General features: G+C 40.3%; 1 protein-coding gene across 1 annotated transcript in view; it reads right to left on the reverse strand.

Moving 5' to 3' along the window:
* Positions 1–1,826: 1,826 nt before the first annotated feature.
* Positions 1,827–23,513, reverse strand: part of LOC138963995 (neuroepithelial cell-transforming gene 1 protein-like) — a 32,130-nt gene continuing 10,443 nt past the window's right edge. The window contains exons 4-15 of the mRNA XM_070335869.1: positions 17,539–17,613; positions 16,966–17,154; positions 16,489–16,551; positions 15,879–15,975; positions 14,890–14,966; positions 13,647–13,803; positions 12,948–13,006; positions 12,545–12,586; positions 11,946–12,047; positions 11,542–11,610; positions 9,485–9,656; positions 1,827–9,182 (exon numbers count right to left, since the gene is read on the reverse strand). Coding sequence (XP_070191970.1) covers positions 9,022–9,182; positions 9,485–9,656; positions 11,542–11,610; positions 11,946–12,047; positions 12,545–12,586; positions 12,948–13,006; positions 13,647–13,803; positions 14,890–14,966; positions 15,879–15,975; positions 16,489–16,551; positions 16,966–17,154; positions 17,539–17,613 — 1,263 coding nt within the window. The 3' untranslated portion in view covers positions 1,827–9,021. The remainder of the gene's footprint in view (positions 9,183–9,484; positions 9,657–11,541; positions 11,611–11,945; positions 12,048–12,544; positions 12,587–12,947; positions 13,007–13,646; positions 13,804–14,889; positions 14,967–15,878; positions 15,976–16,488; positions 16,552–16,965; positions 17,155–17,538; positions 17,614–23,513) is intronic.

A 23,513-nucleotide genomic window follows, 5' to 3' on the forward strand; every position in this document is an offset into this window, starting at 1 on the left:
TAGTAAGTGTTGTGAATATAAAATCACCATCATGGTAGCAGGGCAAAAGAGAATAGGCGAAAAGGCGATAGGTCAGTCGTTAGGACGCTGGCTTTTAACCTAGTTCATTGCTATTAGGATGGGTTTAATTCCAGATTGTGCAAGCTCAGGGATTTATTATCTAGTCAAAATAATTAGTTATGTGTCTTTTATACACCCGTGTGTGCCCATATGCACACAAGGAATATCAGTAACACCCGTGTGTGCCCATATGCACACACAGAATATCAGTAACACCCGTGTGTGCCCATATGCACACAAAGAATATCGGTAACACCCGTGTGTGCCCATATGCACACACAGAATATCAGTAACACCCGTGTGTGCCCATATGCACACACAGAATATCGGTAACACCCGTGTGTGCCCATATGCACACACAGAATATCAGTAACACCCGAGTGGGCCCATGCATGCTCACATTGTAGATCTCAGTTTCTCAGCCAAAGTCTCAGGGCTTAGAAAACAGGAACAAACACATGCAGAAATTGAACAAATCCCGCAGTGGGGCACTGCGGTTATGAAATTAAAAGCCCCTCCTGTTTTTGGAACCGCAGGAGCTTTCTAGTTTGCTGTTAGGTAGATTTTTGGTTCCTCTTTCCTGTCATGCTCTCTTTTTCTTAATGAATTCTTTTCTTTTTTCTGCCTTCTTGCTCATTCACCTGTATTTTTTCCAAAAATCTCTTCTCTTGCCGCTTGTCTCGCGATTCATGTATAGTTTAATCTGTTAGTGTTCTGATGTAAGTCCAGCAGTAGATAGGTTAAGCCTATTTTAACATACTGGAAACTGGTAATCTTCCAGTAGGTATTAATTTAGTTTTACTAAAGCCTGCTGGGACACAAGTAATGGGTTAGTGCATTTGTAAACAGGAATCGCTTGACAAGTGGCCCCCTTCATCCCCCCCCCTTCCTCGTCCTGATATGGCTCTGCGTAGTCGGCTGGACGTTAAGCAACAAATAAACAAACAAACAAACAAATTGAACAAAAGTTAGTTTTGCAACTTATTTCCTTGCATAAGGGAGAAAGCAGCCCAACTTTCCATGAGAAGAGAACCCTCATAGGACTATGATTATTAAATTAAATTAAATTACCTGTAGAAGATGAACTAATTTTTTCTCACATTATATTGAAAATGAAAGGCTAGATACGAGTGTGTTACACAAGATGAATGGTTTGATTGGGATCGCAACTTCTCATGACAATCTACTGCTTGTTGCTTAATTTTGCATTGCCTGAAATTTGCCGTACTGTTGTGATTTGTTTAAATTATTATTAATCAGTTTTGTGTTATGACTGTTTGATTGATGAATTGAATGAGTGATTGTTGATACACATGTACCTTTTTCTTATTGTAAATTCTGTGTGTTGTGATTATTTTTATTTTTATGGATATGGATAGAGTATAATTTTGATTATCTGAATCATGGTTGATTCCAGAATGAAATGTGATTGTTAACAGTTCCTTTTCCCCCAAACCTCAGAAAAGGTTAGATGGTTAACTGTTTTACTGTTTATGAAGCAATTGTTCATAATTTTATTGTATTTATTACATTTATATTTTTCAGTAAATTTTTATTTTTGTAAAATAATGTGTTTTTAGAGTACCTTGTACTTCTCTTTGGTGTGTGTGCCTGTTGAGCAGATGATGTAACTTGTGAAATCATGCATTTAATTGTTCATTAAAAATTCTGCACCTTTGCTTGGATGTTCAAGTGTATAACAGTAGTAAAGACACACAGGCACATGGAAGAACACACACACAGACAGATAATCAATTCAACCAGAATTACATTTGTATTTGTTTTATTTGGCAGTATTCAAAAACATGACTGTTTATGTCATGATTTTATCAAGCATGAATATACATTTCTCTATTATGCTGTGTACAAAGTCTTCTGTTTAGCAATGTCTATATATAGGTATGCATGGGTGCTCTGAAATATCTTCTTCACAGAAATATCTTCATTCTAATGTTATCCCTCCTCCCCTTCAAGTTATCTCAAAAGACAGAAGAGCAAAAGGGGAAAACAAACAAATTTCTGTTCACATAAGTCTTAGTTACGACAGCTTTTCCTGGTCTTCTTTGGCGAGGAATATCAAAAAATGTTCGACTTAAAAGTATGAGTTTTATTTAAATCGCTAACTTTAAGCATGATAAAAGAAAATCTTTTAAAAAAAAAATCACAATCACTGAAAATGTTATTGCTTCCTTCTTTTGAAGAAATTTGTCAACTGAATCAGCAAACATGTACATGTACTAATAATGCGTAAACAAATTACTTTTTCCATGAGGACTACAGTATTAACTTTTGCCAATATGTTGAGAAAGGTAGAATGTATGTAAACCTAGCTAATTGTTAATAAGCTTTCCATTCTTTTTCTGTAATGATTACATGCAATTTGTTCATGATTTTATGGGTACCTCAATACACATTTGTGCACATTTTTCTTCCTTCCAAACAAAGTTGATATTCAACACCACTTTTCCACATGAAATGAAACACCGGCCAGGATTTTTTTCTTTACCAAACATAAAACATTGTACTTAAGAAAATCTCCATAACGTCTCTGTTCAGTTTCCCAAAAACACTTTAAAACCAGAGGCTAAATTAAATGCTTGCTCTGCAAGGTGAATTCAACAACAAAAAACAGTAAATGTACAATGACAAGAGACAATAAAGTGAACAATTTGCCATTCGCAGAGAGTACCCCTCACTTATGGTTTTCCCTCTATGCATAACTTATCTGTGCACACACACAAAATTGTGACAATAAACAAACAGACAAAAACATACTGATGATATTGATTTTATCGCTGTGTTTGCAAATGTGGATATCTGTACCTGGCATTCTATGATTCACCAAAGGATAAAATGACAAATAATCATAAATGCTCTATGTTACAATCAGTATAGCACCAAAACTTCATTACCTGTACTGGTGCTTTCTTTCTTTCTTTCTTTCTTTATTTGGTGTTTAACGTCGTTTTCAACCACGAAGGTTATATCGCGACGGTTACTGGTGCTAAACAATGGGATAGTGATGAAGTGGCGCCACCAATAAAACAATTTATATTTGCAAAACAGTGGAACCCCTCACAAGGACCCCCCTCTCTAACGACTACCCCGGCACAACGACCCTTTTTTTTTCAACCGATGTGTTTCCTTATATAGTTGTCACCAGTGTAGCGCCCCGCTCTAACATCTAAGGACCGACCTAACAGCTTGTGTAACGACTTTGTCAGACAAAGCCAAGACTCTCAGTCAGCCTAACGCATCACTGACAAACCGGTTATCGTCTCGCGTAAGCAAAGGCACTAAACCGCTGAGAGGTGTGATGGTTGGGTGGGCTGAGTAAACATCACAAACCAATCATCGAGAAAACAAACTCACGTGACCAACATACACCGTTCAACTCAGTCAGAATAGACAGTCTTTGGACAGAAGAGCAGTGGAGATCGACATGGCGTCTACAAATAAAATAAAATATTTAACTCTCGAAAATCGAGTGAATGTTGCGAACAGACACAAAAAGGGAGAAACTGCCATCGCGATTGCAAAAAATCTTGATGTTGGAAAATCGCAAATTCAAAGAATTATCTAAGACAAAGAAAACATTCTGAAAAGGTGGGAAAGTGGTGACAATGCCGATCGAATGCGATCAAAGCGGCAGAAGACAACATTACTCTGACGTAAATGAAAAGGTTTGGGATTGGTTCCTGGCTGCCAGAAAAAAAAGAATTTTCCGATCTGCGTGTGAGGCAGGTCCAGGTCGTCAGCAACTCAAACTTCTCTGTTTTCTTTTTTTTAAAGAAAATCTGACTTTCTTTGTGGCCCCCTGACCCCGCCCCCTCCCTCTGTAAGGACCTCCCTCCATAAGGACCTATTTTTGTCAACATTTTCAAGGTCGCTAGAGAGGGGTTCCACTGTAACATGGCCAGGAAGTAAACAGTCAATTCTGAAGTTGCCTGATCAGAATTGTTGAAACAAAAATCAAAATATGGCAGAAAATGTAAATTAAATACTGTACACGACAGTTGGCTGAAGTTATTACAACTTCATCAATTCCCTTGACATCATATAATGCCAAAGCCAGTGACTTTGAACAAAGCAATCTTCTTACTGCAGAGTTTTAGTGGTTTAGCTTAGCTTTCACAATAAATTCAAATCTACTTGTTAGTTTTCTGAAAAATCTGAAACATGATGAATATTGATTGGAAAAACTTAAGCGTAGCATAGCGGTCCTTATCCTGTGAGACAAATTCTCATTGTCAAGGTGTTTTACTTTGGCACATAAATCAGCAAGATAGATTGACACAAAGAATTGAGCGTGACATTTTAATTATCGGTTTAAATGAGAGACAATGGCACCAAACCTTTTTAAGTCAAATATTTTAGCAACTTCCGTGATAAAAAAAAAGAACAAATGATAGTACGTCAAACAAGTGGACAATTGACTTCTGTTAGTATTTTTCTTTGGTCTGTGTTTAACACTGGGAATGTATTTTTTCTAGCTTGTCAAAAAATATCAATACTTACTAACTAGCAGATTCTGGGAGGTTAAAGGGAAACACAAGGAAGGGTGTGTGGTGTTAAACTTCAGAAAATGTTAACTGATAATTTCATTCTGAACTTCCAGGGAAATGATTACATGTACTGTGTGAACACCGGGTTGTGCACATGTATTCCCACAGGTTGATAACCTTACCAGTTACATCGCACTAGAGTTTGGCATGCTGATAAAGGATGGTAGGATAAGATTATCTAAGTATAGCTACTAGTTATGTGTTTCATGCTGGTTAGATAGATATAATGCAGGCTGGAGAAAAGCTGAGGGGACAAATCTCTAAAAGCGTAGGCCCAAGTGGGGTCCAGGAGCAAAGCCCTGGTGGAGGGTCAAGAAACAAAATTTAGCAATTTTAAAGGCAATTTGATGGCCTCTTGTGCCAGTTGGAAGGAGGATAAGGATAAGATTTTATATAGTCCATGAGGGTAACCTCACAGAAATTCGGGCTGCTTTCTCCCTGGGGAAAGCGAGCTGCCATACAGTATACGGCGCTACCCATTTTTTTTTTTCCTGCATGCGTGTATTCATGTTTCCAAGCCCTGAGAATATAACACACAGAGAATATAATTAGAACACAAAAAAAGGATTGCTCGTAGATTATTTCTATCGATTTTTTTCTGGGGAAGATGGTCCCTTTCCTCAGAAAAATAGCAGATCTGACTAGTGTTCTCCAGCCTGATAATGTATCATTAAATTATATCCTAAATACAGGACAGATACAGATAGGATGACAATTTTCATTATTAGTCTCTTTGCTGTCATATGGAATGAAGCTTACACGAGAACACATGTGTTACTTTGAAGAAACCTATGATTACATGAGTACGGCACAGATACACACGTACAGTTTACTGGGTGCAAGGAAGATGTGTACATTCTTAGTGATGATCAATGAATGATGGTTTGGAATTTTATTTGTAGGACAGAGACATTAAAAAAGACGTGTTACGTACTTGGATTAAAACAACAAAAACATTGAACCGGAATGATTCCACCATGTGCACATTTCAAAAAGTCAGTAATGACAATTTCAGGAATGATTTTTATCGTTTCAATGTGCTGTAGCTTTTAAATGAGAACTAGCGGGTGAACTTTGAACATGATCTCTGTAAAAAAAAAAATTAGCGTTAAATCTGGTCATTTAAAAACATAACAAAAGAAGATTCATTTATGGTACAAAGTAGTTTTATGTAATAATGAAGTGTCATGTTCTGAACATAAACATGCCTCACCTCTGCATTCTCCGTTTTTCTTTTTAAAAAAACTCTTGATTTACTGCATTTTTTCAAAATGTAATCTGACACCAAGGAATATTTGATGATTTTGCTGATTAAAACAATTAAGAAGTTATTTATGTGATCAGTACACATAAAAAAAGAACGGAAAAATGCTTGAGCTTATCAAAACGAATACTTCAAGTTGTAAAACCAAATACCACTTCCACCAAATAGTTTTCAAACAAAGCTCATTTTATTGGCACAACAATGTTCACAAAACAAAATTCTGTAGTTACTGTTTAGGTGAGCAAACCTATAATTTGCTTCTGCCGCTTTCATTAGAGTTGAGCACATCACACTTGACTTTTTGATGACTAAAAATATAACAAACAAGAAGTTCAATTGTATCATTATTCGATAATGTTATTTGCCAGAATTGCTGAGCTTTTGTGTGTTAGAGTAAAATTGACACCAAGAACTGCCTAAAACTTCCAAAGAACTTTTATAGCCATTTCGGCAAATGAGCTCATCAGTAAATCCTTATTCCTCCCACTTTTGATTACTTTACAACATTTTTGTTGATTAACATTAAACAACAAATAATATCACACACGTCTTACATCATCTACCGCATTTCACACAGCTTTAACCATTGTTGCCAGCTTAGGCTACATCTTTGGTTCCGTAGGATCGGTGAATGAATGAATCAAAGAAATGAGTATTAAGTGCATAGGTACTCTGTTTATATTGCATCAGGAAAAAAATATATTTACAATTACAGAGAGATTTTTTCCCCTCATGTGTGCACATGATTACTTTAAATACGCATTCACATACTTTTATGTACAAAGACAGCATTTAATATCTTTAAAGAATCAAACAGATCTCTATTCTCTGTTTTGTAAATGTAAGTGTATCAACACAAAATGTTTACAATTGCTTCAAAATTCACAGAAAAAACCCCCTCTTCAAACCTATTTCAGAAAACTATTCTGATGGGTAACATTTTTCAGGTAGGTAGAAGTAGTAGTAGTAGGAGCGGATGGAGGAGCGCCACAAACAAATATGAGAGTAGTATTATGCAGAATACTGAAGGAAAAGACGAGGAAAGGAAAACAAAGTGCAAACAGTGTGTTCAGATAATACTACGCAGGACAGGTTTTAGTAAGTCCTGGTTATCAGGATCATGTAACCATCACATTTCCAGGATCAGAATGGGGCATAACAGCAAGAAAGAAGCAGTGAAAAAATACAAGAGTGAGTGTATTGACACTGACAGCGAGGATGACTGGGACGTGAATGGAAATGTTATTTGGCTTGCTAGCAACACTTGAAAAGGTGAAAGGGACGAGAAACAGGATGTAAGTTCAGCTCAAAACAAGATGCAAGTGTAAATCATGTGCAATGAATAACACTTTATGAGTGCATTGGCACGATTAAAAAAGCAAACAGATATTTCAATGGAAAGGTAAACAAATAGACAAAACCCAAGTCATACATTCCTCCTTGCCTTAAACCCAATTGCACAAGAAACATGAATTAAATGTTCTCTCTGCACATTTACCTCTCAGCTGGTAGGTATACACTCCTTCATGAAGTGACAATCAGACCAGCCAATCACAATCACAGCCTTTCAAGGACATTCTCACCCAACGCCCATAATATAATTTATACAATTTACTGACCCCTCGCCCTTCAGAAGATGTACAATGTACTTCCTTAACTCAATTCTATCCATTCAAAACCACAGTGAAGGCAGAAAAACTAGACTGAAAACAGGATGCAATTTCTTCACCTCTGTGCATGTCTCTTCAGTCAGGTACACAAATGTTTGCTTTGTACTCAAAGTGGTATGCACTGGTATAAAGCTGTGTATTTGCTATACATGTACATGCAGCACAGAGGATATAGCAGAAGGTTCAACTCCAGTAGGAAGCAGAGGTGGGGGAGGCAGTGTCTGATAAAAGCATGCATTGGTTAGAGTTTTGTTTAGTTATAGAAATGCAACAAACAATAAATATCTTCATCTTCTATTCACACAACAAAGGGAGACAAAGCAGCAGTAAGGAGTAAGAATCTAGCAGATTGAAAGAAGGAGGTCTGAATTCAAGATATATTTGTCTCAACGACAAATCTGTACAGAAAGGAACAAAGCAGCTGGGGGACAGGGCGACGTGTGGGGGGTAATCACAAGGTTGAGGGCATGCTGCTATGCCAGGGTGCCATAGGAGTATTCATGACACAGTACTATACAATCTTTAAGAATGTAACATAAGATGTGCCCAAACCATGGACTTGATTAAATGAAATCCAACTCCACATTAAAGAATGTGCCACCATACCCTTCTCTAGCAGGGCGTACAAAAACAGTTCTGAAGCACAGGAAAAGCCAGTAAAACTGAGTGCAAGATACCGTAAAAGCAGCTGCTACGTTGGTTTTTGCTGCAGAGAGTAGTACTGGTGATATGTTATTGCAAGCAGGACTCCCTTGCCTTTGGGAACATTCTAGACCGATCAAATACACTTGAATCAGTAAGCATTTGTTATGTGCAGATGCATATAGGACCAGCCCACTATGTTCAGATCTTCAGGCAGTAATAGTTAACTCCAGATCTGCAAGTCTAGACGAGGCCAACTCCATCTACATATCAAGCTACAAACGAAAAGTACATCAGCTCTTTAGATATGTTCTACCTCAGAATATCTGTCTCCAAGCGTAATGGTGTCTTATTCATATTTGTTGCATAAGGGCGATACACATGATGCTCATTTGTTGCATAAAATGCTGGCCGAGTACATCTAGCCTTGACCACAAGTTACCATTCTGTCAGGAAAACCAGATGAAACCTTTCCTGTCTTTTTGACATCCGTGTATGGAACTCAGTTAATGAGATATCCGTTCCCTGCTATTCAAATGTCAGTGATGCAAAGAGTACAGCATTGCATTGTTTGTATCACTGCAGTCTTTGTGAGAATGTCTCGGAAGTCAATGTCTTGATGGGACAAAAAGGAGAATGAATTGTCCGCCCAATACCTGAAGTCTACTTGTACCGTAGTTGTCTGAAGCAAGAATCCGGCTGGTTCCTTCTTTAGTGATCACATCCATCGGTAGCTGCAACGGTAGCTGGGTAGAAATATCTAAGCTTTTAAATTAAAGCTTCACTTTTTCTGAGTAGAAATGTCAAAGTACTTAAAGCGTCACTTTTTATCACCGTTGCCTGCTCCGACACGAATGATGTGTGATGTGACGGAGTGAAAGCTGCGCATCCACTGTTGTTTGTTGTGCTCGTCGTTTGCCATCAGGGTGTGGGACTGGCCCAGGGATGGGTCAGTGAAGGAAATGCGGAACACGTTCCTGCCTGAAACACAGTAACATGTACACTGTACAAATTTATAGCTTTGGTTTGCGATGTTTGGAGGTACACAAGTTTGACTGTTCTGGGATTTTTGAAAATCAAGTTAGGGAAATGCACCTGACGTTTATGGGCATTAAAATGCTATCCCCAGTTTACATGGCTGAGCTTTTCAGACGCTTCACAGAAAAAAAAGGTTTGAAATAGCTTCTCCTTGAAACAGCTAGTACTTGTAGTTGCAAACTCAAGGAATGAAATAACCTTGCAATACTGAATTTTAGCCAACAATACAAAACGTCATGACTTACTTGTCTGCCCCTGTCCGAAGGCTGATCGGAACGACCCCATCCTGACCTCCCCGTCAGGCAGGTCCTCCACCACCAGCAGGGACACAGGGATGGGCTGACGGTAGATGTTCTGTCCATGACTGGTGTTTCGTGTCACCACCGCCACCTTGTCGAACAGGTACAGCTGCAGTTTCTGTGGAGGGAAAAATGGTATAACAATAAGTTTGCTTGTCGGAGGGTGTTACACTTGGTGATTCCGCGGTCAGCCTATCACATCAGACACAGTACAGTGGAACCCCCTTTAAAACAAGAAGAGCAAACGCTCGATCGAGTCACTTTCGCAGTTCTGAATATTATATGAGACAGAAAGAAATTGCTATTCACAACACAATGAGTCACGTTCACATAAAATTTGAGCCCGGTCACTTTTAGTTTCCGAGAAAAGCCCAACGTTAAGTTGTGTGTTGCCGAACAGAAAAGGCTAGTTATCTCCCTTGTTTTTCTGATAACGTTCGTAAAAGGCTACAGATGTAAATACTTTGATGTAAAGAATAATCCTACAAAGTTTCAATCACATCCGATGAACTTTGTCAAAGATATAAAATGTCTAATTTTTCCTTTGACGCTGACCTGTGACCTTGAAAAAGGTCAAAGGTCAACGAAACCATCGTTAAAGTGTAGAGGTCATTGGAGGTCACGACTAAACAAAATATGAGCCCGATCGCTTTGATAGTTTCCGAGAAAAGTCCAACGTTAAGGTGGTGTCTACGGACGGCCGGCCGGATGGCCGGCCGGCCGGACAGACTAACACTGACCGATTACATAGAGTCACTTTTTCTCAAGTGACTCAAAAAACCAACCCTGGTTCAATGCTATTTATCTATACCTTAGCTGACCACAGGACCCTGTACAGAGAAAGTTGGGGGAGAAGAGGGGCGAGGGTGGGGGAGGGAGTGCAAAGATTCGGTCGTCTTTTTTTTTTTACATTTAGTCAAGTTTTGACTAAATGTTTTAACATAGAGGGGGAATCGAGACGAGGGTCGTGGTGTGTGTGTGTGTGTGTGTGTGTGTGTGTGTGTGTGTGTGTGTGTGTGTGTGTGTGTGTGTGTGTCTGTCTGTGCGTGTGTGTGTGTAGAGTGATTCAGACCAAACTACTGGACCGATCTTTATGAAATTTGACATGAGAGTTCCTGGGAATGATATCCCCGGACGTTTTTTTCTTTTTTTCGATAAATACTTTTGATGACGTCATATCCGGCTATTTGTAAAAGTTGAGGTGGCACTGTCACACCCTCATTTTTGAATCAAATTGATTGAAATTTTTGCAAAGCAATCTTCGACGAAGGCCGGACTTCGGTATTGCATTTCAGCTTGGTGGCTTAAAAATTAATTAATGACTTTGGTCATTAAAAATCTGAAAATTGTAATAATAATTTTTTTTTTACATATAAAACGATCCAAATTTACGTTCATCTTATTCTACATCATTCCCTAATTCCAAAAACATATAAATATGTTATATTTGGATTAAAAACAAGCTCTGAAAATAAAAAATATAAAAATTATGATCAAAATTAAATTCCCGAAATGGATTTAACATTAATTTCATCTTATTCCTTGTCGGTTCCTGATTCCAAACACATATCGATATGATATGTTTGGATTAAAAACACGCTCAGAAAGTTAAAACGAAGAGAGGTACAGAAAAGCGTGCTATGCAGCACAGCGAAACCACTACCGCGCTGAACAGGCTCGCTGAACAGGCTCGTCAATTTCACTCCGTTATGTACAAGCGGCGCACTACGGTCATTGTGAAAAAATGCAGTGCGTTCAGTTTCATTTTGTGAGTTCCACAGCTTGACTAAATGTAGTAATTTCACCTTACGCGACTTGTTTTTTTTTTACAGGGAATGTATCAGAAGGTGAACTTCACAGTGTTGCTCAAATCAAGTTGCAATTGTGATCACAGATGTCGGAGCAACAGGATTAATTACAGTATCGTTGCTTGGCAACTGACAAGAAAATGATCCTGTGAAACAAAGATATGTAGGAAAGGGGGTAGAGAGATTGATACTTACTGTGCCCTTGTTGTTCTTGAGAGTGCCTTGACAAATCAGTACTGTGGACTGCTCAATCTCTGGGATGTTCTGGAGAGTAAACAAGAAATATTGCATGTTATTTCAACCTGGGAGGAGAAAACGGTTAATAACAAATGCAATGGAAACTTTCGGTTACAGGTCTGCCGTATAGGTGTACAGGTTCCATTTCTTTACATTGTAAGGGTCGGAGTCACACTTTTTCAAGTTTATGATTTTGTTTTTATCTGTGTGCTTATTCAAATAAAAAAGTTAGAACAAAAATAATCAGGTAATCCTTTACATTTACTCTGAAATAAGTATCTCCGGATCTTTGCTGAGACAGTGAGAGCCCAGTCTAGTTTTGACTAGAATAATATCTTGAGGAATAGTGTGATGTGACATACCTGCTCATCGTAGAGGGACACAAGCTGGGACTTGTAGAAGCGACACTCGGACTGTCCCGTCAAGTTGTCAGCCTGCTTGATTATGTCATCTAGCTGTGTCATCTGAAACAAGGCAGACGTCGTATCATATCACTATCTGCAAGCTCCGTTTCAAGGAAGCCATGTGGGATGCTTCTCTTACCACGACAAGTTAATGATACTGTATACGATACCAATACTTGCACAGCCTAGTTGTGACCTTACAAGTCATTTTATTCTGCTGATTAATATGACAAAGTCAGCGAGACAAACTTTGTTCTCGAAAGTCTTGGTTAGTTTCTCCGAGACATGCAAAAGAAGCGACAGGATGCTTATGTGACACCATTATTCGCATTATGACATCTTCTCAAACTTTGTTTTGCTTTTAACGTCAGAGGATTTACTTTGGAAGAGAGGGCTAAGAAGACTTTTCTTTGTGTATTCAGTGTCGTTTGTCTTTAAGGCCACTGTCTTGAAATGGCAGTAACTTACAGATCTTATGAACAGAAAATCTGAAAAAGCAGGGTTTTAAAAAGAGGGAGTCTGAAATCTGTCAAATGTGGGGTGCAAATTGTACTTACTGCTGCATGCAGGAGGGCCACATCTTCATGATCCACAGGTGTCTGAAATGAGAAACACAAATCTGGTCAGTACCTGACAACCTGTTGTTTTCATTCTCTTCATTACAAAACATCATCTCCAGTTTGATATTGCAAAGAACTAATTTTCAAGATAACAGATTTTTTTTTTTTTTTAAAGCAGTTGAGAAATCTGTTGCAGGGAAAATATCAATGAATGCTCTTTTTTTTATGCAACATTAATAATACTCTAGTTGAAAAAAAAAATTCCCCTGGTTCATGTTATTTCAGATTTCAGACATAATAAACATTAAAGTAGGTATGAAAAAAATGTATAAAACACTTCAATGCTGAAAACTTGTCAGCTGTGATATTCCAAGTATTAAGCAATATTTATTGCACTTACCTCTTTCAGAATGGCCTTGATCAGAAGTGGGTACTTCACAAATCTCCCTCTTGCACCGTCTGTAACAATGCAACAATTAACATCAAATTAGCATGGTCAGCAGAAACAAACCGGCACCAAAAAATCAAAGGCCATTTGCTAGTTTGTATGCGCAATTTTAGTGTCTTTGAGGTCTTTTCCTCCTTTTGACACAGGTAGCCACATGCTGTCTTCAAAGGCTTGCGCATGCATAGCTTTCATCAATTCATGAGTATCCCTACTATCTCAGATCTGCATCTGGTACAAGTTTATGTTGCTGTCAGTAAGTGAGTATGGGATCTTTCATGAACTACAATATCTTAAAGGGAGCATGCTGTGCAAATGAAGCGTCCACATGTAAAGTCAGCTCAGAGAAACGTTATAATGCTGTGTTCCTGCAATGACCAAGGCCTGAACGTTTCCTGCTTGTATTATGGTAAAAATCACCACTGCTACTCCGCATCAGAGTGTACTTATACTTCAACTAGTCCCAGCTTGTGTCCCTCTACAATGAAAGGGCCACGTCTTCCTTGTGTAGCCTTCTTGTTGTGCCTATTAACCACATGCCTTAACCACAAGGATCAGTCTCAGATGGAAGGCTTAGAATCTCCCCTCTATCCCCATCTTCTGGTCCCTGTGGGCGATTACGAGACCATTATTAATCACAAAAAGAAGCCTTACCCAGCAGTGCCCAGAGGTCCAGTTTGCGACTGAAGGGAGACTCCTGACACCGTAACAGGAAATCCTCAAAGGCTGGTTGATTTCTCTTGCTGTTCAGCATGGCTTTGCCGAATGGCTGGTTGGCACAAAATGAGACGTACACTCTCAGTCGTGGAACCTGAAAGGTAAAAAGTCATTCTGTACTGAAACTGTTGCTAATACTGAGTATTAGACAGGGTTTTGCTTAGATTATATTCAGCCATTTTTTGGATAAGAATGGCATAGCTCACTGTTGTAGCTTTGAATCATTTATTGCTTTTTTTGAAGCTATATCTAGTTTTGGAAAAAGCAAAGTCATAAGACTTAAGTGAATTAACTTTTACTTGACCTTCTCCCAATATGAGTGTCTGTACAAAAACACCCCCCAAACAAGCATGATTTGAGGACCTTCTTCGGGGCTCTAAAATGTCATGATCAGCATCCACATGATCAAATAAATAGTTACAATTGTATGCCTTTGCAGGGCCTAGCATTGGAAAAAGTGAGTTCAGCTTACGAAGGCGGGGGTCTGGGGATGACCTGAAATGACCTCCCCCAAAGAAGATTGAGCAACTAAATTATGCCATAGTCCAACGGTCCATAGTCCGTATCGGCACATTACTTCTTCTGACTTGCCTTCCGCCTTCGGAACGAAATCCAGCCATTCCCATTGAATGGCTGACCACATTCAACAATGTCGCTTCGAGACATTATTTCAAGTCTAGAGCCACAAAACACCGGCACAAAGCATGCTCGCGCGATGCCAGAGGAAGTGCGTGCTCAAGCAAACTGTCAAACCGATTGAAAATTGAACCGAACGGCGCACAAAACGAAAGCTGGGACTGTTTGGGTTTACCGTTTGGCCAAAGCAGACCTGGAAAAGATCAATTGAAAGTGAGGCAAAGGCAGCTGGCACGACATGGCCCCGACTGAAAGGAGCTGCCCAGAACCGGGTGCGTTGGCGAGGAGTTGTTGCGGCCCTATGCTCCACAGGGAGTCTACAGGAATAAGTCAAGTAAGTCAAGTTTTTGTATTTCGGCGTACACCAAATCGAGTTCCGCGTACTGGAGATGTTATTTTGGCGTAAAGTACGCCGAACGGCTTACAATGCTAGGCCCTGGCCTTTGGGATAATTAACCATGACTAGGCCTTTGCCTCGATCGGTGGATTATAAGTGGGTTCTCTGGTGGGGAAAAGAGGGTCACAGGCGGAGAGGGTGACTTACCCAGTCCAAGATCTGTTGCCCCACTCCATGTGTAGTTCCATCCCTCAGCCTCTGCTGCTCTAACCGCTTGGCCAGATCTGTCAGGTCAACACACAGAACACACTGAAGTGCCACAATTAACTAAACATACAATAAAGCCACATTCCTTAAGCCATAGCCGCTCACACAAAGAAACAAATCTAAACAGCCCCCTTGTAAAACCAGGACACTCATTCAAGTTCAAACAAACATGTGATGCTAAACAGGACCTTTGATGGTTCTGAAGGCTTAATATGTAAATTATCAGTACTGTAGCACCCCTGAATTGACACAGTAAGCTAATGCAGAAACAAGAAGAGCAAACGCTCGATCGAGTCACTTTCGCAGTTCTGAATATTATATGAGGCATCAGATGGACAGGAAGAAATTGCTATTCACAACACAATGAGTCACGTTCACATAAAATTTGAGCCCGGTCACTTTTATAGTTTCCGAGAAAAGCCCAACGTTAAGTTGTGTGTTGCCGAACAGAAAAGGCTAGTTATCTCCCTTGTTTTTCTGATAACGTTCGTAAAAGGCTACAGATGTAAATACTTTGATGTAAAGAATAATCCTACAAAGTTTCAATCACATCCGATGAACTTTGTCAAAGATATAAAATGTCTAATTTTTCCTTTGACGCTGACCTGTGACCTTGAAAAAGGTCAAAGGTCAACGAAACCATCGTTAAAGTGTAGAGGTCATTGGAGGTCACGACTAAACAAAATATGAGCCCGATCGCTTTGATAGTTTCCGAGAAAAGTCCAACGTTAAGGTGGTGTCTACGGACGGCCGGCCGGACGGCCGGCCGGCCGGACAGACTAACACTGACCGATTACATAGAGTCACTTTTTCTCAAGTGACTCAAAAAAAGTCAACACAATTTTTGATGAATTATCTTTTAATTGTAGCTAGAGAAAGCCTTCATTATGCAAACAATGCCTAATTTCAAGCATAAAGTGAAGTGTTACCTTGGTGGACGGGGATAAGCTGGTCAAGAGGACCGAAGATCTGGTACGCCTCATCGGATGTGCACAGCTCCAGTGTCATCATGCTGTCTCTGTACATCTGAAAGCACAACATCAATACTCATCAGCTACTTTTTCGCCCAAAATGGATAGGGTTTGAGTTAATGTTCTGTAAAAAAAATTCTGATAGCACAAGATCAATACTGATCAGCTACTTTCTGAACAAAAATGTTCTGTTAACAAAAATTCTTCTTGTTATTTTAACTCGGAAATAATATCGGGCCATGTGCAAATAACCACACATTGTAATATCTTTTCCTGGTTTACCTTTCCATTTTTCTAGTGAGCACTGGGCTTAGGAGTAGAGCTGATGAGAAGTGTTTTTTGTTACATGCAGACATTGTTGATGTTTTTATACATAACAGTTTTTTTTTAAACTGACCTCAAAAATCAAATCCAGCGTAAATTCAGGGTGCTTGTAAAAATGCAGTCTTCAGGTTAGCAAAAATATAATTGCGGTTTGAGTAATATTAACAGATGAATTATTAGGAATAATAACGCACAGTGTGAACGTTTGGTTCACTACAGGAGGAAATCCTCTAAAACAACTTACCTTTCTCACGTTGATGAGGTCCTCAGAGATGTCCTTCTCGCCCTGGTACAGCTCATAGATTGCCTGTCCACACACAAGTTCATTTTCTGCTTAGTATTCCTTGCAAATAGCACAGAGCTGGTTTTGTCCAGACATTTAAACAACAATTTTGCTTTTAGTTTTACCTGCTGTATTTTTTTGTAAACATGAAAAATTAAAAGTGTACAAATGTGAACAAGAATCAAAAACAAAGCAGACTTCTTTTTTCATACTCATTTTATTTTAAACCTGACAACAGCAAAAAGTTGTGTAAACCTTGTACAGCTACTCTCAAACACTTTCAAGACAATTAAAAAGAAAGAAAACTGCATCAGCTGTTCATGTTTTGTTGTTGTTGTTTGCTGACATTCAAAGTGAACCTACAAGTGTCACCTTGAGCTTTCATTACTGCTAACCCCCACCATACTTGCCACACAAAAGATCCCTCCCGCAACTTACCTCCTGTCGTTTGACGACCTGTCGCGACATGGCATGCACGTGTTTGTCACCAGCCATACTGTCCGTCCACGTCCGGCTGACCCTTCGCTTGGCCGGTGAAGGGGTTGGGGGTCGGTATGGTGACGGTGACAACGCGGGTTTACATGGTGTCACGGAAGGTACCTTGAAGCTACCAGAACTGCGAGGAGTCTGCAAAATAAACACAAGATTAATGGAGATATTTTGAAAGTCTTGTGTGCAGAGGTGTGTTTAACTGGGCAATTATCACTACCTTGAAAAACAATTGTTTCAGGCCCCCCAAAAGATTAGCATTCATCAACATTTTTCTCTGAGACATTGGCTTTTTATTGCTCTTTATTTATAAATATATTTTTTCTTTGATGCAAATAATAAATAAAGACTACTATACTAATTAAGAGTCAGTGACAAAACTAACTTCAGGTGCTCTAGTGTCAACATTAATGGGGGGGGGGGGGGGGGCCTACAGAATGAGTGATCAAATAAACACTCATAGTCATATAAATACATTGGCTTCATCCAAAGTGCAAAATGAAAATATACTGCCTCACTTACATTTTTTGATTTGTTGGGGGACAGTATGTTGATCAAGGAATAAGCACGCAGAATGGACCGTCGCTTTGGTTTGCTCTGCACATACAAAAGAATCAAATAAGTACAAAGTCAGTAAAATTATAACCACAAACTCTGACAACTTTTCAGGGCATGTGTTCAGTTCTGAGTATCCATATATTTGTTAAGTATTGGACCCTATACATTTTGCTGAGTATGGGATGGGGGTGGGGGGCACAACAGCACCAAAGGACGTACATATACACTTTTTTCCCTTTTCTTTCTTACTTTTTTTCTGAATGCAATTGATATGTTATTTGTATTTGTGATTTTGATTTTGTCTATATATTTATTTTCTTGTTTGTTGTTTCAATCATTCCCGTCACCTGTTGCTCATGCATCCAGCCCTGTTGCAAACAAGCTTACTTCCATGAACGGTCAACTAAGGATTGTTATTGTCTCAGAGAGAGAGAGAGAGAGAGAGAGAGAGAGAGAGAGAGAGAGAGAGAGAGAGAGAGAGAGAGAGAGAGAGAGAGAGAGAGAGAGAGAGAGAATGGGGAGACAGAGAGAGAAGGAGGGAGGTAGGGAGGGGTGGGATTAGGGAGAGTCATTCTCAGGAGACAAGGAGTGTGGTGGGTTGAGGGAGAGTTGACAATCACCGAACAGTTACAGATTGTGGGGAAATTGTATTATCCCCCTTGGGTCCGTACGTCATCTATTATTAACAGAAAACACCTTTACTGCAAAGCATTAGCAGGTCTCCCCTGGAGACAGGAGATGACTGGACCAGAATAGAGAACAAAAGCGTCAATGTCAGATTGGGAAGCTGCTTCATTTTTTTTCTTCTTTTCTGTGTGTGTGTGTGTGTGACGGTGTGTGTGACGGTGTGTGTGGAGGGGGGGGGGAGGGGGCAGACGCAAGGAAGCAAAAGAGCTGACAGAAATAGAAACTGAACACTTGTAGGAAGGGGAAGAGGGAGACAGGTTGGAGGAGGGGTAAGGGGACTAATATCGAAGAGGAATGTATAGTTCCAGACATAAAGGAAACACTTCCCGAGGGCGTGAGTAGGACAGAGAATTGAAAAGGTGTGAGAAGAGAGACTTCACCCTGAAAATATGGAGCCTATCCTATTCACAGAACAATGATCGAAATCCAACTAAAAATGATCGAAGTCAGAGCCAAAAATGATGAAAGCTAAATCAGAACTGCAAATGATCGAAGTCAGAACCGAAAATGGGCAAAGTCTGACCTGAAAATGGGCAAACTCTGCACTGAAAATGGGCAAAGTCTGTACTGAAAATGGGCAAAGTCTGTACTGAAAATGGGCAAAGTCTGAACTGAAAATGGGCAAAGTCTGAACTGAAAATGGGCAAAGTCTGAACTGAAAATTGCCGAAGTCTGAACTGAAAATGATTATAGTTAGAACTATAAACGATTACAATCAAACTGAAAAAGACCAAAGTGGGAACAGGCAACGTCGGAATGTATCCCGTTGCATTTACCTCGCATTCCAAAGAAAAGCAATGCTGCGGCAAAAAGACAGTGGACGCTGGCCAGTTGAGACGGACACACGGACACAGGGACTGTGACCTGCAGACGGTCAACCTCTCTCTATCCTCTCTCTCACCAAGACGATCAAACGTATCCACACTTGTTTCACCGTCACAGAAACTTAGTCCTTCAACCACAATCTCCGTCGATAAACGTCGATTGACAGAACCGTCTGACAAAGTCGTTTTCTCTCTTTTAACTCTACAACTCTGAGTTCTAGATGTTCGAGTTCTGGGCGTTTCTAACCACTGCATGTTGTCACACGTACACATGCTTAAAACCTTCCACAATCCCGAACAAGACTTGGAGAACCAGCTCTTCTTTGTCGTAGCCGCCGTTGGGAAGAACTCCAATCCCGTTCAAAGTTCTCCTCTCAAATGAATCCCAGTAACGGTTTTCCAAACGATCTCCCCTCCCTCCTTCTGCTAATGGTCCACCGACACAGACACACACAAGAATGGCAATGCAGTTCTGGGCAAACCAGCCCAAACCGATCCCAGGCAGCAGTAAACGCCTCCCAGCCAAATCTTCTTTGCACGCAAGCACGCCTCAAGTACCAGATCAATGCTGCGGCCACAAAATACAACAGAAGTAGACGCGATCCCGATATAGGCAATTCCAGTGTCGCTCTCAGTCTCATTGAATACGCACGAACCCGATAATTATAGGCACCTCCAGTGCCGCTCTCAATAGAACGTATGAGATGCAACTGAGGGCTCCACTCTGTGTGTGAGAGTAAAAGCCACAGAGAGACAAGAGTGCTGGTTATGGGAGGGCCTTCTGAATGACACAAAGGGAAAGCTTAGGCGGCACAAGAGTGAGAGATGACTGATTGCACGTACAGCTAGTGTCCCTCTGACGTCACCAATGGCAGCAAAGCTGGGCACTTTGTGCACGTTTCTCCCACCCCCTTTCTAGCCAATTCTGAGTACGCCCCCTCTGAGCCTCTCTCCTACCCAACTCTGTTACAACTGAAATGATAAGGCACCAATACCAAGGGGATATTGGAATTCTAAGCTTATGGAGGGAGGGGGTGAGAGTTCATGCACGCGGAGCTTTTGGAGGTTGTTGTTTGTGGATCAGGACATCAAAGAAATTGGGGAGGAGGGGAGATAGAGAAAGGAGGACATCGATGTAGAACGGTTTCTTTTCAAGCGTGTCCGTTGGTAAACAATGCGTGCTTCGTCTGAGCAATTTCTAGTTCTACTAACGTGAAAAAATACCACTGTATCGAGCTCATAAGAAGTCTAATTGTAGGCCAAAATCTGACGATTCACACGTACGTACTAGTATTTGTGTGGGGGACAGAAGTGTGCCTCTTTTGCCCCTGGTTATGAGGGGAGAAGGAAGAGGAAGCGATGGGACTAGAACGAACGAACGAACGAACGAACGAACGAACTTTATTACTCAAGGATGGAGATTTTAGGCAGACGCCCAGTCTTACAATCTGTCCCTGCTAAACTAAGACATAAAAATAGAGACAATAAAAGGACAATCATCAACCACAATCAAACAGTATTACAAACTACAACTAGAGAGAGACAGAGAGAGGAGGGGGGGGGGGGTTGTGGGTGAAGGAGTGTCCTTAAAATCAGTAAGCAAATGTTTGTGGGTGAAGGCTACGGAATGATGCAGACTGTTGAAAGTAGCTGTGGGTGGACAAGGAAAGTACAGTGGAACTCCCTTTGAGACCCCCCGATTTAAGATCTCTCCTTTCCAAGACCTTGCCTTTTCACATTTTTTTTTCAAAGCCTTTGTAAATTAATCTCCATTGTAAGACTCCCACTTCCTTTTTACATTTAGTCAAAACTTGACTAAATGTTTTAACATAGAGGGGGAATCGAGACGAGGGTCTTGGTGTATGTGTGTGTGTCTGTCTGTCGGTCCGTGTGTGTGTGTATAGAGCGATTCAGACCAAACTACTGGACCGATCTTTATGAAATTTGACATGAGAGTTCCTGGGAATGATATCCCCGGAAGTTTTTTTCTTTTTTTCGATAAATACTTTTGATGACGTCATATCCGGCTTTTTGTAAAAGTTGAGGCGGCACTGTCACACCCTCATTTTTCAATCAAATTGATTGAATTTTTTTGTAAAGCAATCTTCGACGAAGGCCGGAATTCGGTATTGCATTTCAGCTTGGTGGCTTAAAAATTAATTAATGACTTTGGTCATTAAAAATCTGAAAATTGTAATTAAAATATTTTTTTTATAAAACGATCCAAATTTTATTCTTTATCATTTTCTGATTACAAAAACATATAAATATGTTATATTTGGATTAAAAACAAGCTCTTAAAATTAAAAATATAAAAATTATGATCAAAATTAAATTTCCGAAATCGAATTAAAAACAATTTCATCTTATTCCTTGTCGGTTGCTGATTACAAAAACATATAGATATGATATGTTTGGATTAAAAACACGCTCAGAAAGTTAAAACGAAGAGAGGTACAGAAAAGCGTGCTATGCAGCACAGCGAAACCACTACCGCGCTGAACAGGCTCGTCAGTTTCACTCCGTTTTGCACAAGCGGCGGACGACGGTCATTGTGAAAAAATGCAGTGCGTTCAGTTTCATTCTGTGAGTTCCACAGCTTGACTAAATGTAGTAATTTCGCCTTACGCGACTTGTTAATACCTGATTTTGTGTGTGCACATTTTGAAGGTCTTAACCGCGGGTCCACTGTATCCACAACGTCAACAGACGTGGGCGTGAGATCTCTGTAACTACTGTAGAGTTGATTTTGAGTGGGTCTTCTGACTTGGAAATTCCCGCGGTCAATACCGATTACGCTGCCAGACAAGCAATATTGCCTATTGAACATCCCACACCCGCGCATCCTGAGGGGCCAGTCTGACTCAATGGCGCTTCGACATCAGCCGCTTGGTCGCCGCTAAGTAGTATTGCTGGCCTGTCCCACCGCGTTTGTGTGGGTTATGATCACAAACACACACACTGACACACACACACACACTCACACACATTTATTTATTTATTTATTTATTTGTTGCTTAACGTCCAGCCGACTACGCAGAGCCATATCAGGACGAGGAAGGGGGGGATGAAGGGGGCCACTTGTCAAGCGATTCCTGTTTACAAATGCACTAACCCATTACTTGTGTCCCAGCAGGCTTTAGTAAAACTAAATTAATACCTACTGGAAGATTACCAGTTTCCAGTATGTTGAAATAGGCTTAAAGCCATATGTACTCGATGACTATACACGCTAATTGCTTTACCAACAGCTGGAGACATGCTAAATTAAGTTCCCTGCAAAATATTGTGGTCTAGGACCCCTTCAATGTTGAGATATGTTAATTTTCATTTTGATCTGGATCGTCCTATTTATAGATTTGCCAACAGAGGTAGCGTTGACGCAAGGGAAATAACTCCGCGTCTTTGTTTACATCCAAAGTTTTTGAGACTCTAAAACAAGCTGTAATGCATGTATATGGTCCGCGCATGGCGACATATCGTCATTACATGGTCTTATGGTGCGTTTGACATCGATTATGGGCAAACTACACTTTGTAAACACGGGAGCGCGTACATATGCCTTTAACCTATCTACTGCTGGACTTACATCAGAACACTAACAGATTAAACTATACATGAATCGCGAGACAAGCGGCAAGAGAAGAGATTTTTGGAAAAAATACAGGTGAATGAGCAAGAAGGCAGAAAAAAGAAAAGAATTCATGAAGAAAAAGAGAGCATGACAGAAAAGAGGAACCAAAAATCTACCTAACAGCAAACTAGAAAGCTCCTGCGGTTCCAAAAACAGGAGGGGCCTTTAATTTCATAACCGCAGTGCCCCACTGCGGGACTCACACACATAACAATTCACCAACTCCCTCTGCGTCCTCTCTCTCTCTCTCTCTCACACATAAACGCATCAGGTTATTGAAACCCTACACTCCCTAAAGGACACGACAGAATCAAAAGCGGATGTGCAATGATCCGCCAGTAAATTTCCACTAAGTAGTAATGATGACCCTTCCAGCCTTTTGCGTCAGTAATGTGATTGCACACACACACACATATCCATACACACACACGCGCGCGCGCGCGCGTGAACTCCAGACTAGAAGTAGAACGCTCTCTTTAGTCCCCGCAGCATTAAACGTGCTCCCTCACGCCAACAAAATTACTCTACATGTAACATAAAGGCTAAATTGAGTTATCCTGAAATGACGCAAACAGAAATAGTGTCAAGCAATTCATTTGAGGGGTCAATTTCACGTGCACGCCTTGTCATTCTTGCGTCACGTGACTCGTTGCTAGACCCGCTTCTGTTGCATGCTCTCATTTTTCAGTTCTTCCAAGTTATTTTGTAATGGCACAAACGGAACTAGCGTCAAGCAATGATATTCTAAAGTTGACGAGACTGTTGCACGTGCAAGCCTAGTCTCTACTGTGTCA

The sequence above is a fragment of the Littorina saxatilis genome, linkage group LG4, assembly GCF_037325665.1.
Source record: "Littorina saxatilis isolate snail1 linkage group LG4, US_GU_Lsax_2.0, whole genome shotgun sequence".
NCBI lineage: Eukaryota > Metazoa > Mollusca > Gastropoda > Littorinimorpha > Littorinidae > Littorina > Littorina saxatilis.